This window comes from Vombatus ursinus, unplaced genomic scaffold (genome assembly GCF_900497805.2).
Source record: "Vombatus ursinus unplaced genomic scaffold, bare-nosed wombat genome assembly UNPS02014775.1, whole genome shotgun sequence".
NCBI lineage: Eukaryota > Metazoa > Chordata > Mammalia > Diprotodontia > Vombatidae > Vombatus > Vombatus ursinus.
In genome coordinates, this window is record NW_020954553.1 from 16,531,691 (window position 1) to 16,550,171 (window position 18,481).

An 18,481-nucleotide genomic window follows, 5' to 3' on the forward strand; every position below is an offset into this window, starting at 1 on the left:
CTCCATCTTATCATTCTATACTAGGAATATGAAATTGTCATACCCTTATCTATTCTATGTTCTAGCCACACTACCTACTATCTAATCCAATCCCTAATTAACGTTCCATTTCCCCCTTCAGGCCTTTATATAGGCTAAGGCCCATGCCTTTTTCCCTCTGCCTCTTGGAATTTTTAGATCCTTTCAATGATCGCCTCAAGTTTGGCCACAGAAATGAGGCTTTTCCTGATCTCTTCAGTTGTTAGTGCACTTTTTACCAGCACTGAATTACTCTATATTTCTGTATTCTGTTTATGAGAGGGTAGAAGTTGTCAAGTAAATGTTGGACCAGCCAGATGATAGCAGACTCCTATATAATAATTTTGCAGTTTGGCTAAAAGACCTAGGTTTTGACTAAAAGATCATTCCAAACCTGCAAGGAATTTACCAGCCCCTTTGCTGTGCTTGGTTCAGGATTCCTGACCCCATCTCACTCCCCATACCTTCCAGACTTAGTGCATAGAAGGGATTGAACATAGAGTTTCATATTTATGCTTTTATAAGAAATTGCTTCTTGACATTTGGGAGTAATTAACCCACCAGACTACATGAAAAAAGCAGCACTAACCACCTCATTGTAGTATTTCTATGTAGCTTTTGAATGAATTAATTTCATCATTTCAGAAAGGTATGATGGGAAATGATTGGTTTGTCTGTAGTCATATATATGAAGGGTAAGACAGAGAAAAATATGCATCATTATTGAATAGATACTGAGATAGTTTAAGAAACAAGAGTTCTCAGGTAATGAGCTGTCATGGTCTATCGTAAAGGTAATCTAATTCAGCTAAGAATTAAGGCCTAAAGCCCTTGGATTTTGAGTTGAGTATTCATTTGCATCTCTGCAGAGGAATATGTCCTTCCTGAACACATTGTGAGTGTTAATGGTAGGTGTATAGGGACCTGAAACTAACAAGAGGAGGGCAGTAGACACAGCAGATACTTTTTCAGTGGATTCTCCAGATGTGCATAATAGAGAGATACATGTGTACACATCAAAAGTATTTGCAAATCAGAATAGTCTTCACAGTCTTTGGTACATATGGATCCCTCTTCCCTTAGAGTGAAGCTGAGATTCACACCTGGTTTTGGGCTGACCTAGTCACTGTTTTTTGCCTCTCTATCCTGACCTCCCTCAACTCTGTCTCCCTGGTTCCTTCTTACAGGTGTTTACTTCACTTTTCATACTTTTCACTTGGAGAGTGGCCATGACTATCTACTCATCACTGAGAATGGCAGCTTCACACAACCGCTCAAGCAGCTGACTGGTTCCCGCCTCCCTGCCCCAATAAGTGCTGGACTCTATGGCAACTTTACAGCCCAGATCCGTTTTGTTTCTGACTTCTCCATGTCATATGAAGGATTCAACATCACCTTCTCAGGTAAAGGGCTTACAGATTCTTAGACTCAGATGTGACCCTTTAATAATCTTTTTCTGCTTCCATACAGTTTTCTTTCTAAGAGGTCAAGATTACTTTTAAAAATAAAAAGAGAAAGCTTTTTATTACTATGTGATTGAAGCCTGTGGGTTAGACACAAAGAACTTCCCAGCATAGATTTTCCAAGCAGGAATGTGATTATAGAGTGTCATTTGGAGCATTTAAGGATTATCTGTGCTCTTTTACTCAGCATTAGCAATTGGACTTCATTTGAAGATTTTTCTATGCCCTAGAAAACAGGAATTCCATATTCTCCCCATGTCATCTGATCTTCCATTTCACAACCTCTGATAACAATAAATATGAGAAAATGAATCTATTGGGTTTTTAAAAAGTCTTTTTTTTTTTTTAGCTTCCTCATCCTTGCTTGAGTAGTGGTAATAAAATATATCTCTGTAATTACATTTCTCCAGTCTTGCATAGCAGGGCTGTTGGACTAGAGCTTTAGAAATTACATCCCTTAACTTTGTTGAATCTCTACTTCCCTACTATCAGGCAGGGAAGTTTTCTTGTTGACTGTAAGATGTCCTGGATTTGTCCTTGACCTGGCAGGTAAAGTGAGAGAGATATGACAATTATAGTCTTCCCTATATATTGGAGAAATTTCCTTTTGGAGTGACTGAGACCTGATCCTAGTGGCTTTCTTAACCATTAACCAACTGCCTTATGGGAGGCATGCTCTCACCTTGACTTGGAGCATATACTGACTACTCACTTGCCACTGATACTGTAGATGGTTTGGTGACCCTTTGCATTTGAGACTCATATGCAGTTTGAGTCTTTTACTTAATGAAACTATTTCTTCACACTTTCAACCCCTCACTCCAGTGCATTATCCTAACTCAGAATAGTGACTTTGCCAGACTTAGGTATAAACAGAGGAGACCAACCACTTGCTATGATGTGAAAGAAACTCTGAAGCCATACATCCTTCAACAGCCAATAATTTCCATTTAGGCCTGCTACTATTCCTGAGATTTCTCCATTAGAACTTCATTCTTTGGGGTTAAATTTTGTCCTCTCCACATTCTTCTTTTGAAATGCACCCTACCCCCATTCTTATCCCCTTACAGTCAGAGTCAAGAAGCTAATTGGATCTGAGAGCACAGAAAGAACAACTTGAGGACATGGTTCCTACCATGAGAGGGGAAGATAGGCCAGCTTAGGGGTGTGTGATGATGAATTTGTTGAATATATACTTCAACAATTTCATAATGCAAGAAACTGGTGGGGAATAATCCCATATAACAGATAACCCCAAAATACATCCTTACCTTTTTCCTTTATCTAATTCTCTTTTTCTTCCTCTGCTTTCTGTCTCTGTCTCTTTTCCTATTTTCATTCTCTGAATCCTTGGGTGTGTCTTTCTGTATATCTCTATAACCTTTCTTCCTATCTTTATCTATGTCTTTGTCTTATATGTTGGTATGTACCTGTATGTGTTTTCTTTCTTTCTCTGCCTGTCCCTCTTTGACCATCTTTCTGTATCTCTTCCTTTTTCTTATCTCATTCATCTCCTGTTGTTCTTCTCTGTTTCTCTTATTCTTTATCTTTAATTGTGTTTCTTGTATTTTATTGTGTCTGTATGTCTATATATTTCTTTTCTGAGTGTATTTGTTTCTCTGTCTTTTTTAATCTCTCTTAGAATATGACTTGGAACCCTGTGAGGAGCCCGAGGTCCCAGCATACAGTATCCGGAAGGGTTTGCAGTTTGGAGTGGGCGATGTCTTGACTTTTTCCTGCTTCCCAGGGTACCGGCTTGAGGGTGTAGCCCGAATCACATGCCTTGGGGGCAGACGTCGGGTGTGGAGTTCGGCTCTGCCAAGGTGTGTTGGTAGGTGGTCATGTGCTTTCATTTTGCTTGGCTAATATTTTCTAATAAGGACAGGCAAGACAACCCTTGATCTGTTAACATCCCTTCTTTTTCTCATGCCCCCCCAAGACATCCCAACGTACCCATACATAAAAATATGCTCCCCCAGCCTGATCACTCCCTATAGGCAGAACTCTTCACTGAGCAGAGACGTTTAGAGGGAGAGGAAAATATATTCTTGTCCTCAGAGAGCCTGTGGCCTGAGGAAACAGGAGAGGGAGGTTGATGTCAGATCTAGGTCAATACTAGACTAGGAAGAAAGAGGGGCAAAGTACCTAGAGATTGGAAGGCCAAGGCAATCCTTACACTGGTCTTCAAGCTTAGAAGAGCAATGATGAACGCTAACTTTGAAAACAGAAGAAGAGGGTAAAGACTTTTAGTTGCCATGTCAGAAATCTAAATTAGAGAAGATAGAAAACCTAGTGATCTTGGGAACTATTAAACATTTGATGGTCCTTAACTAAGGAAATAAGCTTTTCATAGTAGGATTGAAAATCATTGTTCTGGATGTGGTAAAGATTCAAGCCCCCTTTGAAGGATCCTTTTTTACTTTAAATATTTATTGTTATCTTCTGTTACATCAGTTTTATTTTTCTTACTCAGAGAAAGCATAAAAACAAAAGAGGAAAAAAATCAATTTAGCAAAAACAAGCAGTATGTATATCAACGATTATGCAATAGTATATACAATATGTAATTCCTGGACATTTGGCCCCATGGCCTGTGCTGGCTGGCTCTAGGGAAGGACTTTGTTCTCTCTTGAGGATAGTTAAAAGATCCATTTCAGAAATAGATAACAGTATAGTGTGATGGAAGAACACTACCCTGGGAATCACGAGATTTGTATATACATTATTTCACACCCTTGGTTCCCCACCTCTGAAAATAGGCACATTTTTTCAACTCTTCATCAAGACCAAGAACAATTATTTTAATTTCACAACTTTCAGTTTTGGATTTGTGTTCTTTTCATTTACATTGTTGTGGTAATTGTGTCAATTGCTTTCCTAGTTCTGCTTACTTCGTTCTTCATCAATTCATATAAGTCTTTCCATGGTTCTCTGAAATCATTATATCTGTAATTTCTTACAGTGTAGTAATATCCCTTTAAATTAATGTCTAACAATTTGTTTGGCCATTCTAAATAAGCTCTTTCAGCCCTGGGGTCAGAGTCCATTCTTCATTCCTGTTCTTCTAATTGCTTTGAGTAGATCTAAGGATATCCTGGAAATCCTTCATTGAATAGTCCATGAAGTTAGCAGAAGTTCTTTCCTGTCTGGGAGATCCTGTGGTCTGGACTTGAAATCAGAAGACTCAGTTTCAAATCCTTTCTTTGCTATTTACTACCTGCATTATTTTGAACGAGTCATTTAACCTCTTTGGGCCTCATTTCCTCATTGATAATATGACTGGTTTGAACTAAATAGCCTTAGAAGTCCTTTCCAGCTCTAAACCCGTGATCCACTGATTCTTATCATTGGGGTTTGCTTGGGTGATCTGCGCTAGCACAGATCCATTTCAGAGGATTTAAAGTTGGAAGGGACCTTTGAGATCATTTAATACAGCTCCCTTACTTTGTGAATTGAGGCAAATCCTTTCCTTTCCCAAGAGTGAAGATGAAGAGGACTTTAAGATGGGGACAACACTATAAGACCAGAAGATGAAAGTGATAATGAAGTTCACATTTTAAATTGGTTTAATTCACGTCAGTTAGATATAATTTAATTTATTTGAACAAACAATTATTACGTGCTTACTTTGTGCAACAAGGGGATTCAATATTAAAATGATTAAGCCCCTGGAATTTATAATCCAATACACAGTGTTTTCTTCACAATAGCCCCATGAACCAAGTTGTATACATATTATTGCCTCCATTTTACAGATGAGGAACCTGAAGTAATAAACAGTGAATATTGTAATAAGTTTTGGAGCTGAGATCTGGACCCAAATCTTCTGATTTCCAGGGTAGTATTCTTCCATCATTCTGTTGTCTATCAGTGAACCAGCAGCTTGTAGGACAATCTCTTGCCAACTCTGAAATGGATCTTTTAACTATCCTTGAGAGAGAACAGATTCTTTCTCTAGAGCCAGCCAGCACAGGCCATGGGGCCAACTGTCCAGGAATTAGACCTCCATTACTTCTCCTGAGTAAAAGTTCCACGGGACGTGCTCTCTTCTTCTCCCCATTTTAGTTTGTGTTGACAAACTAAGAACTAAGAAGTCTTGACCTCATTCCCTCCTCTTCCTAGCAGGACAATCCAAATCAAACTCAGTATGTAGTGTATACTTTATTGATAAAGGTTTGTTGGTAATGACTTATTATAAAAATCCCTTATCCCTTAGCCTCAGGTCTATGATTCCCCGATAGAGGGCTTTCCTAGAGTTTCCTTTCTCTAAGGAAGTAGGAGAACTTTGGAGTTGGGGTGGGCAGGCAGGAAGCTCATTGGAGTAATTGATAGGTTTGTTGTAGGCATTATATACATTATTTCACAATTCTCACAACCTTTCCATGAGGTAGGTTGGATCATCGATCTGGAAAGGACTTAGAGGTCATCCAGTCTAACCTCCTTATTTTATGAATGGGGAAACAGGCCACGAATGAATATCATGGTCATAGTTACACAGGTAACAAGTGACAGAGCAAGAATTAAAATTCAGTTTTTTTACTCCAAATCCAGTGATCTTTCTACTGTACTGTATTGCATCACCATTTGAAGCCCTGAGATGATTTTAATCAATAATCAGTTAATAAATATTTATTAAGCATTTATATGGCAGGCACTAAACAGTTACTTGTTTCTAGGAGCTTACATTCTGTAGAGGGAGACAACATTCATATAGATTCCAAACTGGAAGAGACCTAAGAGGCCATTGATTTGAATTCCCTTATTTTAGAGATGAGGACATTAAGATCTGGAGAGTTTAAGTGATTTGCCAAAGGTCAGGTAGATAGTGTCAGAAGGACAGGTAGGGTCAGGACTGGTATGGTATTCAGCTTCCCTGACTCAAAATGCATTGATTTTAACACTGTAACAAACAGAATCTCTGTCTAAAATTTATACAGTTTAAATACCACTTAATTTATCAAGGTGTGGCAGAGAAGGCACCGGCAGCTGGGAGAATAAGGAAGGAATTTATTTGGAATGTTGCATTTGAGCTTTTAAGGAAACTAAGTGAGAATGAGGAGGTAGTGCATACAAGGCATGGAGAACAACCTGTGCCAGGTCATGGAGACGGGAGGGAAATTTTCATGTGTGGGGAATAGCAAGAAGGCCAGATTGACTGGATTTAAGGATGCTTGAAGGAGAGTGACATGCTATGATTCTTTGAAGACCTCCCTTATACAATATAGAATAAACATATAGAACTAGTCATAGAGTTCCCATTTCTTTAGTTCCCCTGGATACACTACTGTGAACTTTCAGAATTTTGGGGATACCATGTAAACTTCAACTAAAACATCCCATTTTTACACACAGTAGACATCGGCACTCAAGACTGTACAAGAAGAGTAGCCCTATGTTCATTTCCATATCTATTTAGTGCATTATGCTCCTTGGTTGGCACTGAGGGATTTTTGGGGGGAGAGTAGCATGTTGTCACTTAACTTGACATTACAGGTCATAGACATACCCGAAATACATTAACTTCTCTGAATAACTTGGATAATTCAAAGAATTTGTCTAAGTTCTTCTGGAACTGTTAATTTTTGACTTGTATAATTTTTTGGTTTAAATGGTTCTGCATATTTACTTCATAATGTTTAAGATAGTTTTACAAATATTAGTTTGCAAATATTAATCGCAGAACTAGAAGAAATCTCAGAGCACCATCCAATATATGAATAGGAATCTTTTCTAGAACTTGTGATTTAAGTACATGTGTTATTTCTCCATTAGTCCCTTGGAGAATATTATGACTGTCTCATCTTTTGATCCCTGTCACCCAGAACAGGTGTTTTTACATAGTATGTTCTTTAAATTATTATTAATATTAACCCTTTCAAGTTTGGCTGTCCTTAAGGATGGTTGAGCAGTGTTTCCAGAAAATGTTTGTTAAAATGCATTTATAATGACAAACTATCAGAATTGAAAGGAATCTGTTAGATGCTTCAGCCCAGTCTTCTGATTCCATAGATGAGACAAACTTGGAAAGATAAAGTGTCCATTTAGGTAGGATGTTACCCTAGTCGAGAGAATAAAGCATTAACCCATAGGTGAGCCCAGAATAGTTCATTATGACTTCCTTATAATTTTCCTGAAATGATCTACTTTAAGCTTGAACAACCCCACACTTTCCATTTTGCTATTCATAATGTAGTCAGTAAGACTGTGTTCCCCATTTACATTTCTTTCATGACTCTGCTTTCAACCTTTCTAAATCGAAGAGGCATTGTATGCTCTCATATGGTCTCCCCTTCTTCATCTTGGTCATTCATTTTACTGTGAAAATCTATAAACCAAGTTGAATTTCATAAAACAAAGTTGTGGGGAAGGATTTAAGAGAGTAATGGAGACAGACTAACCAATTATGTACAAATACATTTGATACAAATATATTTGGTGATACTCTGAATTCTGTATTTCCCTGTCAAAGTAGGGGACTCATCTATGATCACTATGTCTGTTTCTAGCTGAATGTGGGTCATCTGTCACTGGGACTCAAGGCATCCTGCTGTCCCCCAACTTTCCTGTGAACTACAATAACAATCATGAGTGTATCTACTCCATCCAGACTCAGCCAGGAAAAGGGATTCAGCTTAAAGCTAAGACATTTGACCTCTATGAAGGAGACATTCTCAAGGTGAGGCTTAGAGTATATATTTGAATTCATTAAGCTTTTAGTTGTCTATGTTGTTTGTTGAATTATCTGCAGTGTTTTATTTTTTTCCTCATCTTAATAGAATATAAACTCCCTGATGGTAAGGATCCTCTTAATTTTTTTCTTCTCTCCCTAAGTCCTGACAGAGTGTTGACATGTCATAAACGATTGTTGAATTGAGTAGAATTTAGCTTAGAAAAGAAGGGGAGGAGGCAGCTAGGTTGCCCAGTGGATAGAGCACAGGCTCTGGAGTCAGGAGGACCTGAGTTCAAATCCGGCCTCAGACATATAACATTTACTATCTGTGTGACTCTGGGCAAGTCACTTAACCCCAATTGCCTCATCAAAAAAAAAAGGGGAGGGGGAGGTGACAATTCAGTGTTGTATGTTTGGATATACAGTCATGCAATACAATATTTGTGGCTATCTTAACATCCCCCAAGAGCAGGGGTTCTTAACTTTCTTTGTGTCATGGGCCCCTTTGGCAGACTGGTGAAGCCTATGGACTTCTCAAAATCATGTTTTTAAATCCATAAAATAAAATACATAAGACGATAAAAGAAACCAGTTATATTGAAATGCATTTATCATAATATTAAAAAAATGATCTCCAGATTGGAAACCCTTGCCCTAGAAGAATAGGGGTATCTCAGCCTACTTTCCTAGAGAGTCAACCTAAGTGTACTATGCATTAATTTGTCACGGTAGCCTCTCTATTCTGGGTAATCAGAAGAGGTACTTGTTTGGGTGGTTGTGGCTGTGTATGCTTCAGTAAAAATGTTTAACAGACATGGGGCTAGTCCCTTTCCTTGTGTGAATTCTCCACAGCACAGATGGGGAATGGCTCAGAGCAGTGAATTCTAGCATGAGTAAACTATTGAAAGCTGCTCCTGGGTATTTAGTGAAGTGCTTTCAGTCAGTTTTGATTTAGGTTAATGGCTTTAGAGCTGAAAGGCACCTGAGAGATCATCTAGGCACACCTTTTGTTCTAAAGATAAGGAAAAAGATCCAGGCATGGAGTGACAGGTGTAAGACTCTACCGACCAAGAGGAATTCAAACCCAAGTTTGAAGTGAATAGCTTGCTTGTCTTTTAGTTGGTTATTAATTGGATTGTGTGGGGAAAGAATGATGAGCGCAAGTCCTGCAAGTGTATTTCACAAAAAAAAAAAAGAAAGAAAAGATGGCTTAATTGTCAGGGTGGTACCCCTGATTCTCCCTTAGCCTTCTCTTTTCTTCTTGGTTATGGGGAGGTATGGCAGCTTATTCAGTCTTCATATCACTTTGCAGGATTGTAGTTCAATTCAACAAAACTTTATCAGGCACCTAGTGTATACAGAGCATTGGGTTGTGTGTGTGTGAAATACAAAGCTAAGATAAAGTCCCTACTCTCATGGAGCTTATCACTTAGTAGGAGAATAATACAAACTTAGATAAATGTAATACATGATGATATTCTATAATGTTAAATTCATTAGTGAGGAAAGGGCCTTTTGCAGTCCTTAGGGTAAGGTTCCTGATGGAGTACAGTTAAAGATTCATGGAAAAGGTAGCTCTGAGCCTTGGTTCTTTGGTCTTCTGATTTATAACATTATAGTACTGCTACCTCATCTTCTTATAAAGAAGAATCTCCTATACCTCATATTTGCACATGATCCTCCACTTACCTGACTCTGGAACTTCCCCTGTTGTTTTAGAATTTTAGCAGGAAGGGCTAACTTTAAAAAAGATAATGTAGAGACCAGGTAGGTAGTCCAACTCCTAGCTTATTTGAATTTACCAGTCACTAAGCATCTCACCTAGGAAAATGACCCTGAATATTGTTCATATTAAGTAGGGGGAGGAGAGCACCACATGGAAATAGGAATGCCCCAGACATACTTGCCACCATTCTAGTCTAGCCCTCTTTCTTTACTTTTTACCTGGACTGTTTGTAATAGTCACCTAATTGGTGTTCTTTCTTTCTTAGTCTATCTCCTCTCTAATTCATCCTTTACACATATTCCCCAAATAATGTTCTTAAGGTTCAGGTGTCAAAGTTGTCAACTAGGTTAACACTTCTTTCAAAAACATTCAGTGGCTCTCAATTGCCCCTGAGATTAAATACTAATTCTTACATTTTGACCTTTAAGGCTCCTCAAAGTCTGACACTAGCTTGCCTTTTCTCATTGTCTTTTCACTTCTTTACTAAGGTGTTAGATGTCTGCTTTCATCCTTTGCACTGGATTTAAGATTATTCATTGTAGTTAATCTAGTTCAAACAAAATTTAGTATGGATTTCATGTACATTATTGCTGACATTGTTTATATTATTCTCTAGAGTTTGCTCTCTTCACTCTTCATTGTTTCATTTATGGTTACTTATGAATTCTCTGTATTTTTATTATGGCCCATTCAAATAGATATAAGATATCTGCTATTTACTGTTATACTGTGATATAGGTAGTGTGGCTAGCGATACCTCATAATATTGATCTGCAAATTTGATAAAACATGCCATCAGTGCCTTCATCCAGATCATTGATAAAGATGTTAGATACAAGGCCAGGAACAGATTCCTGGAGTGTTCTATACGCTACTCACTCCAAATGAACATTGAAGTATCAATGACTATTTACAATTTTTGTGGGGGAGAGAGGAGTGCGGAGTAGTGGTGGTGGTGGGATAGTAATTCAGCTACTTCTGAATTCACCTAACTTTACTATCCAACTCATATATCTCCATCTTGTCCATAAGTATAGCATGAGAGACTGGAGCTTTTTCCAAAATTGGGTTAACTATTGTCTACAACTGTGATCTCCAAGTGGTATGTATGCATGCAACAGGGTATACATAACAATTTATTGGGATCCTGGAGAAAAAAAAATTGACTTTCTATTTATATTCTTTTTTATCTAAAAAAAGAGAATGTAAGTTATTCATGTTTAATACATATTGAGTCTGGCACCCTTATTTGGTCCATGACATTAAAGTATACATTATGTCTCGAGGGAAAAGTAGAAATTCTCCAAAGTGGAGGAGCTGGTACTGGCAACTTCACTTGTTTATTCAATTTCAGTGTATTGCACAGAAATCCAGTTTATCTGTGTTATCTAATTTTAACTAAACTAATCATTATAAAATAGAAAATTATCTAAAAATGTTGCTTCAAGGAGATTGTAGATTGAAGAGAAAACTTATACTTCTACTCCTAGTGTGAGTTCTTTGTTAGCCACATTCCAAGTTAAAAACTAATAACCTAATCAGATCTGACAAGTCATCCAAAAATTTTGAAATTATCAAGATTATTTGAAATATGATTTTATGTGCTTTATCATTAATGATGAACCTGTCCTGAAAAGATTCAAAGAAATTCCTTTACAAAGTTTATTCTCTGAATGAAGGGAAACATTATCTATTATTAACACAAAAGAAAAACATGTCATTTAAATTAGGTAGAATGGTTCTAACATTGACCATTGTGTTTTACCAGTTGTATTGATTCTGTTTTACTGGTGATCTCATAAGCTCCCATGGATTCAATCATCCCTACGCTGATGATTCTTAGTTCTAATTATCCAGCCCTAACTTACTTTTCTAACTTTCGTTCTTATATCTCTAACTGCCTATTAGACAGCTCAAACTGGATATACTCTAGTGCAAGCCTTCAAAACCTCGTGCCAAGATTATTGTGGTAGCCTGCTGGTGGGTCTGCCTGCCTCACATCTCTCTATTTCTAATCCATTCAGCCACTAAAGTGCAGGTCTGATCATGTCATTCCCCTACTCAATTAACTTCAGTGACTCCCTATTGACCCCAGAATCAAATACAAAGTGTTCCATTTGGCATTCACAGGCCTTCATAGCCTAGTCCCCTCCTACCCTTTCCAGTGTTCTTTCACTTTATTCCTCCACACATACTCTTTGATCCAGTGACACTGGCCTCCAGGCTATTCCACAAACGATACACGCCATCTCTGCATTCTGGATGTTCTCTCTGGCTGTACCTCATTCCTGTAATGCTCTCTCAACTTTTCTCTAGCTTCTGACCTCCTTGGCTTCCTTTATGTCCCAACTAAAATTCCACTTTCAACAGGAGGCCTTTCCCAACCCCTCTAAATTTCAGCACCTTCCCTTTGTTAATTATTTCCTCTATCCTGTTTATAGCTTGCTTTGTAATTATTTGTTTGCAAATTGTCTCCCTCATTAGGCTCCTTGAGGATAGGGATTATCTTTTGCTTCTTTTCGTTTCCCTAGGGTACTTAATAAATATTGATTGACTGATCATCATGTTCAAACTTGAACTCATTATCTTTCTTCTCAATTCCTTTTCTCTTGTAATTTCCCTCTTACTCTGAAGGGCACCACCAATCTCCCCCTCACCCAGGTTTACAGCCTCATTGTCATCATTGATTCCTCACTCTCACCCTCCATATCCAGTCTGTTGCTAAGTCCTGTTGATTTCTTCCTAATATCTCTCATAAACACCCCCTTTCTCTATTCTGGCACCTTGATACAGGCCCTCATCACCTCATACCTAGACTACTCTAATAAAATAAAATAAAATAAAACCTCCTGGTTAAAATGTCTGTCTCAAGTCTCTCTTCACTCCAGTCCTTCCTCCATTCAGCTGTCAAGACTGATCTTAATGGTCAGGTCTCACCGTGTCATCCAGGGCCTCACCTCTTTCCCCTGTCCCCTTTCCCTGTTCAGTCAACTCCAGGGCCTCCCTGTCATCCCCAGGATCAAATAGAATATCCTCTGGTGTTCAAAGCCTTTCATCAGCCGGCCCCCTTCTGCTTTGTCAGTCTCCTGTTCCTTACACAAGGCACTCCATCTTCTGACTCCATGCATTTTTCACTGCTTGTCTCTCATGCCAAGAATTTTTACCCTCCCTTCAAATTTCAGATAAAATGCCACTTTCTACAAGATTCTTTTCATAGTCCCTATTAATGATAGTCTCTTCCTTCTGCTGATTACCTCCACTTTATCATACATATATATTTTCTTTGTACCTAGTGGTTTGCATGTTATCTACACTCATTAGACTGTGAACTTCTTGAGAATGTATATGATTCACATATACCATGACATAGCTAGCCTCAGAACCAGAATTCAAGGCCTGCCTCTGAAACATGCTGGTTATAGGACCCTGTACAAATTATCAAGACTAAAAGATACAGAAGATATGTTAACCTACTTCTGTAAAGGGAATTTCTTCATTTGGGAGTTCTCTATAGCTAGGAAATCCCATATCCAATCCCTTTTTTTGTCATTATATCACATAATAATTACCTGTGAAAGTATTATATCCTCAAATAGAATATAAGTTCTTTGAATGCAGAAGATGTCTCATTTTTAATTTAATAAACCCTTGTTGATTTATTTATTTATATTTGGCATGACTTGTTCCTAATGAAACAATATTATCTCTTTTTGATCACCTCTTCACTTTTTGGATGTTCACAAACTATCCTCTTTATCATTCTAGAATTTTGCCAGGAATTAAAGCCAAGTCCACTGACCTATAGTGATTAACTTTTTTAAAAATGTCTTATATTCGTTATGCTGTGTTCATTTTATGAAATATCCCTGCCCTTAAATCTTCCATGGTAACAGTAAAAAACAGTTAAGTAAAACTGAACAGCAAAACAATGATCTGACATGTAATATTCCATTCCCATGGTGTCTGTATCTCTCTTAAGTGTGTGTTGTCATCTGGTTCTTGGACCAGGATTGGTAATACAGTTAATATGAATGCAGTTGCCTTTTCACATTCTTTTAAAATTTATATTGTCATAACCATTGTCTAGATTAATCTCTTGCCACTAGACCCCTTCCAGCTCATACTCTATGGTCTGTGATTTGGTAGCATAAGCAGGTCTGTGCAAATGAAAAATTTTTCTGGAAAAGATAGATTGGAGGGAGTGAAAGGAGAAAGCACACATGTGTACATAGGCACATATACACCTACACACAGATCTCTCTAAATATCAGCTGTATTCACCAAATACTCAGACTAAAATGCACATTGATCACCTTGAGGAAATAAGCTCAAAAACAAACCAACCTATAAAACTAGGCTTTAATTATGGGAAAAATAAAGACCACTGAAGAAATCCTTAAAATGCATCATGTACAGCCCAGCTTGGCATAGGTTACCTGCCTCTCCTATGTTTCATTGAGTAGGTGTTAAGTTCCAAAATAAGAGGCCTTAGCAACCTTGCTATACTATATGCTTTACTCTTAGCCAGAGAAGTGAAAATGAATGGAAAACCATAGAGTAAAAAGGCCAGGATGAAGGGGGGGTTGTGGGGTGCTCCTAGATGCACAGAGGCACCCCAAGATCACGGGAGGTTTTGGGGTGCTGGGAAAAAGCCCTAGATCGCAGCACAGATCTGCCTGAAAGAATTCAACCCAGATCTTCTTCCAGTCAGAGAAAAGGGTTATTAAAGATAAATCACCTATAGGCCAGGTCACACTAGTGAGGACAAGGACTTGAGAGTCTCAGCCTCTGGGCATGAGAACAGCTTAGCTTCTAAATGGGGGCTGGGGGCTAAGGAGGCCAGGTGACACTAGTGCGGGCTTGGGAACAGCTCAGCCTCTAGGCATGAGAAATTTCGAGTATCAGAATGGGGCAAAGGTAAATCTTAAGTACAGAAAGACTGTGGGAGGGATTTAGGAGTGGCCAAGCAGTTTGGAGTGATGGGAGCCAGGGCCTAGGGAGATCTGGATGGGAGTGGCTAGTAAGCTGGGGTGAACAGAACTCCTGGGTCCTGGACCTTGTGACACCTAGCTAGGATTAAGGGTGAGAAATGACCAGGAAGGCAAACAATGGAAGGGAGATTGGGTGTAGCCACAATGAAAGGCCAGTTGAGAAAAAGGGTCCAGGTGAGAATTTCTGTTTGGCATGTCTGAGAGATTTGAACAGACAATGAGAATAGATAATGAAGGGAGCTGGAAGGGGGGAAGCTTGCTTTCAAGTGGAGATAAGGCAGTTTCTAAAACTTTAAGGTTTTCCTGGGACTTCAGACAAACTGAAGCCAGGTTCTTTTGGGGCCAGGAAAGAAAAATGCATATGAATAAGGTCAAAAGGCGAGGCCGAAGCTTTGGAAGGGAGGTAAAGGGAATCTAAAAATCTAAGGGTTTTCAAACTGGATGGTGGGCACATAACCCCATCATTTCCCAGGGGAACGCCAGAGATTGGCCTAGTGGAAAAGTCTAGGTTTTTCCCTTCTGGGGTCCAGATCCCAATCTCATCAAGGAGACTGAAAAAAATATATTCTGATAGCTCCCATATGACAGTTGCTCAGCAAATAGGGCAGAGAAAAGACTTGCCAGGCTCCCAACTCTGGAATTTTAGAAACAATAAAACAGGAAGCACATGCTAATAAGCCTTTTGGGTTTTTTTTTTTTCATTTCCTTTGGTAGTATTCCTAGCAAAGGGTATATTCTCTGTCAGAGGTTGTTGTTGTTTATCCTTTGTTATTGAAGAGGACCATGACGTCAGGAAGGTGATATCATGACATGCAAGTGAATTAGATTTAAATGAGGTGGACAATGCAAAGTCACCAGCCTCATTTTCTCTTCTGGAGCCATCTGGGTCCAGTAGCAAGATGTAGATCAAGGCGACTGGAGATGACCCTGATGTAGTGGGAGACCGTGGCTTTTTAAGCTGAGGTCTTTCCCAGGTCTCAGTTTAACTGAAGCAATGCCTATTGAGTGATTAAGGCTAGGTAAGAAATTCAGAGGTAGTGATACTGCATATATAAATGGTCCAGTTTAACCTTCTTTTTACTATAACCTGTATTTATTTTCTAGATCTGTTGAGTGTGGGGTATGAAATTGTTCTTTCTATACACCTTTCTAATACTTCTGTGGACTATTTGTGTGTCCTTGGCACAGATAGAGGAGTCTGCTGTCTGTCTTAAAAATTCTCTCTCTCTCTCTGTTTCCCTATCTCTATCTTTCTGCATCTGCCTGCCTCTGTCTCTTTCCGTCTTTCTCTATGTCTCTTTGTGTCTGTCTCTGTCTATATGTCTTTCTCAGTTTCTGTCTCTCTCTCCTACTATCTGTCACCCCACTCTTATAAGCTGCCTTTTGTAGGAACACAATCAAATGGAATATGATGAGTTATCTTCTGATTATCATGCTCTACAACATAAGGTGGGCAGTAGAATCATATTTTCAACCTTGACAGGCTAGTAGTCAAGGTGTCTTGTGGTCCCTTTGGTGTTAGACTTTTCCTTGGTTTGGAAGAAATTCTAGGATTGATGGGCATGGTATTATCTTCTTCCTCAGAATTCTTCAGAGTGTTCCTATCTTCCAAAATAAGGTCTACAGTCTGAACAACAAAAAAAGAACACTCGCCAAAGCTCTGAAACTCTGTGTACCATCACAGTTGGGTCTTCTCAAGTTTCCATTTCGATGCAACTGTATTACTTATTATAGCCACAGGCCTCCACCTACTCGTAGTTTGGCATTAGTTCCTTCTTTGGTAGGAATCTGTACATAAGAATCCCCTAGCTTAAATTCAAGCTTCACAGCTCTGCTTTTTTCTTGTTGCTGTTTTGCTATGACTTATGTGACCCTTATCTGTCTGAATACCAGACACTCAGTAAGCACTTAAATACTTTTTCATTTGTTGATTCAATGCTTACCTTGATTTTGTTTCTCATCACTAAATCCTGTTCCTCTCCCCCACTTCCCAGAGTCTGTTTGATTTTCTGGTTTTTTGCTTCTTTCTGATTTCTTTTAAAAATATATTTTTAAATATATACTTTATTTTAACATTCATTTAAAAAAATTTGAGTTCCCAGTTCTTTTGCTCCCTCTAACCCTTCCCCCATTCATTGAGAAGGCAAGCAATATGATACTATATATATATGAAGTTTTGTAAAATATTTTCCATATTAATTATATTGGGGGGAAAAAACAAGAAAAAATAAAGAAAGTGAAAAGAGTTCTCTTTGTGGAGGTGGGTAGCATTTTTCTTTAGGGGTCCTTTAAAATTGTCTTGATCAGAATAACTAAGTCTTTCAGAGTTGATCATCATTACAGTATTGCTGTTACTCTGTACAATGTTCTTCTGGTTCTGCTCACTTTACTTTGTATCAGTTCATTTATGTCTTCACAGGTTTTTCTGAAACCATCCTTCTCCTCATTTCTTATAGCACAATAGTATTCCATCACAAGATTATACCACAACTTGTTCAGCTATTCCCCAGTTGTCGGGTATCCCCTCAGTTTCCAATTCTTTGCCAACACAAAAAGAGAAGCTATAAATATTTTGTAGGTTTATAGGTCCTTTTCCTTTTTTTTTCAACATTTTTTTATCTCTTTGTGATACAAACCAAGTAGTGGTATTGCTGGGTCCACATTGTTCTTCAGAATAGTTGGAGTTCACAACTCTACCAACAATGCATTAGTATCACTATTCCACATCCTCTCCAGCATTTGTCTTTTTCCTTTTCTGCCATGGTAGCCAATCTGATAGGTGGTACCTCAGAACTGTTTTAATTTACGTTTCTCTAATCAATAGTGATTTAGATAATTTTTTTCATGTGACTATTGATAGCTTTGATTTCTTTTTCTTCTTCTACCTGTTCATATCCTTTGAACATTTATCGTTTGTGGAATAGCTCTTAGTTTTTTTTAAAATTTGTCTCAGTTCTCTATATATTTGAGAAATGAGGCCTTTATCAGACAAACTTGTAGTAAAAAAAAATTTTCTCCCTGTTTCCTTCTACTTTTGCCTGCATTGGGTTTTTTGTGCAAAATTTTTTTAAGTTCGTGTAATCAAAATTATCCATTTTACTTTCTGTGATCCTCTCTATCTCTTGTTTGGTTATAAACTCTTCTCTTATCTATATATCTTTCAGGGATCTTCTTGCTCCTCAGATTTTGCCTGCCTGAAAAACAACATTATATAGTGAAAAAAGAGCGAATATTAAGTCAGAATTTCAGTTTTGTTTCTGCTATCATTGTGACTGTCATTGTGTCATATCCCCGTATGATTTTGGATTAAGGTCTTAGTCTTAGTTTTCTCACCTGTAAAATGGGGAGAATCATACTTGTCCTGCCTATCATACAGTGATTATGAGGGTTTTTTGTATTTTTGTAATTATTTATTGTAATTATGAAAGGAGATTTATATAAAATGCTTTATAAACTAAGATTAGTAAAAATAATTATTACAGTCTTTTGTCACCATTATGGCATGGTTTTTGAACATTTCCCTTTTCCTGACTTTTGTTAACTACAACTTTCCTTTCTCTGTCCTGCTTACTTAGTCTTTTAATGGCTGCTTAGCTTTCTTGGTCCTGGTCCT

At 38.1% G+C, this 18,481-nt stretch overlaps 1 protein-coding gene across 1 annotated transcript in view; it reads left to right on the plus strand.

The window, feature by feature from the left end:
* The window catches only part of CSMD2 (CUB and Sushi multiple domains 2), a 914,813-nt gene that overhangs the window by 625,831 nt on the left and 270,501 nt on the right, over window positions 1-18,481 (plus strand). Inside the window, exons 20-22 of the mRNA XM_027864466.1 lie at window positions 1,206-1,421; window positions 3,124-3,312; window positions 7,988-8,157. Coding sequence (XP_027720267.1) covers window positions 1,206-1,421; window positions 3,124-3,312; window positions 7,988-8,157 — 575 coding nt within the window. The remainder of the gene's footprint in view (window positions 1-1,205; window positions 1,422-3,123; window positions 3,313-7,987; window positions 8,158-18,481) is intronic.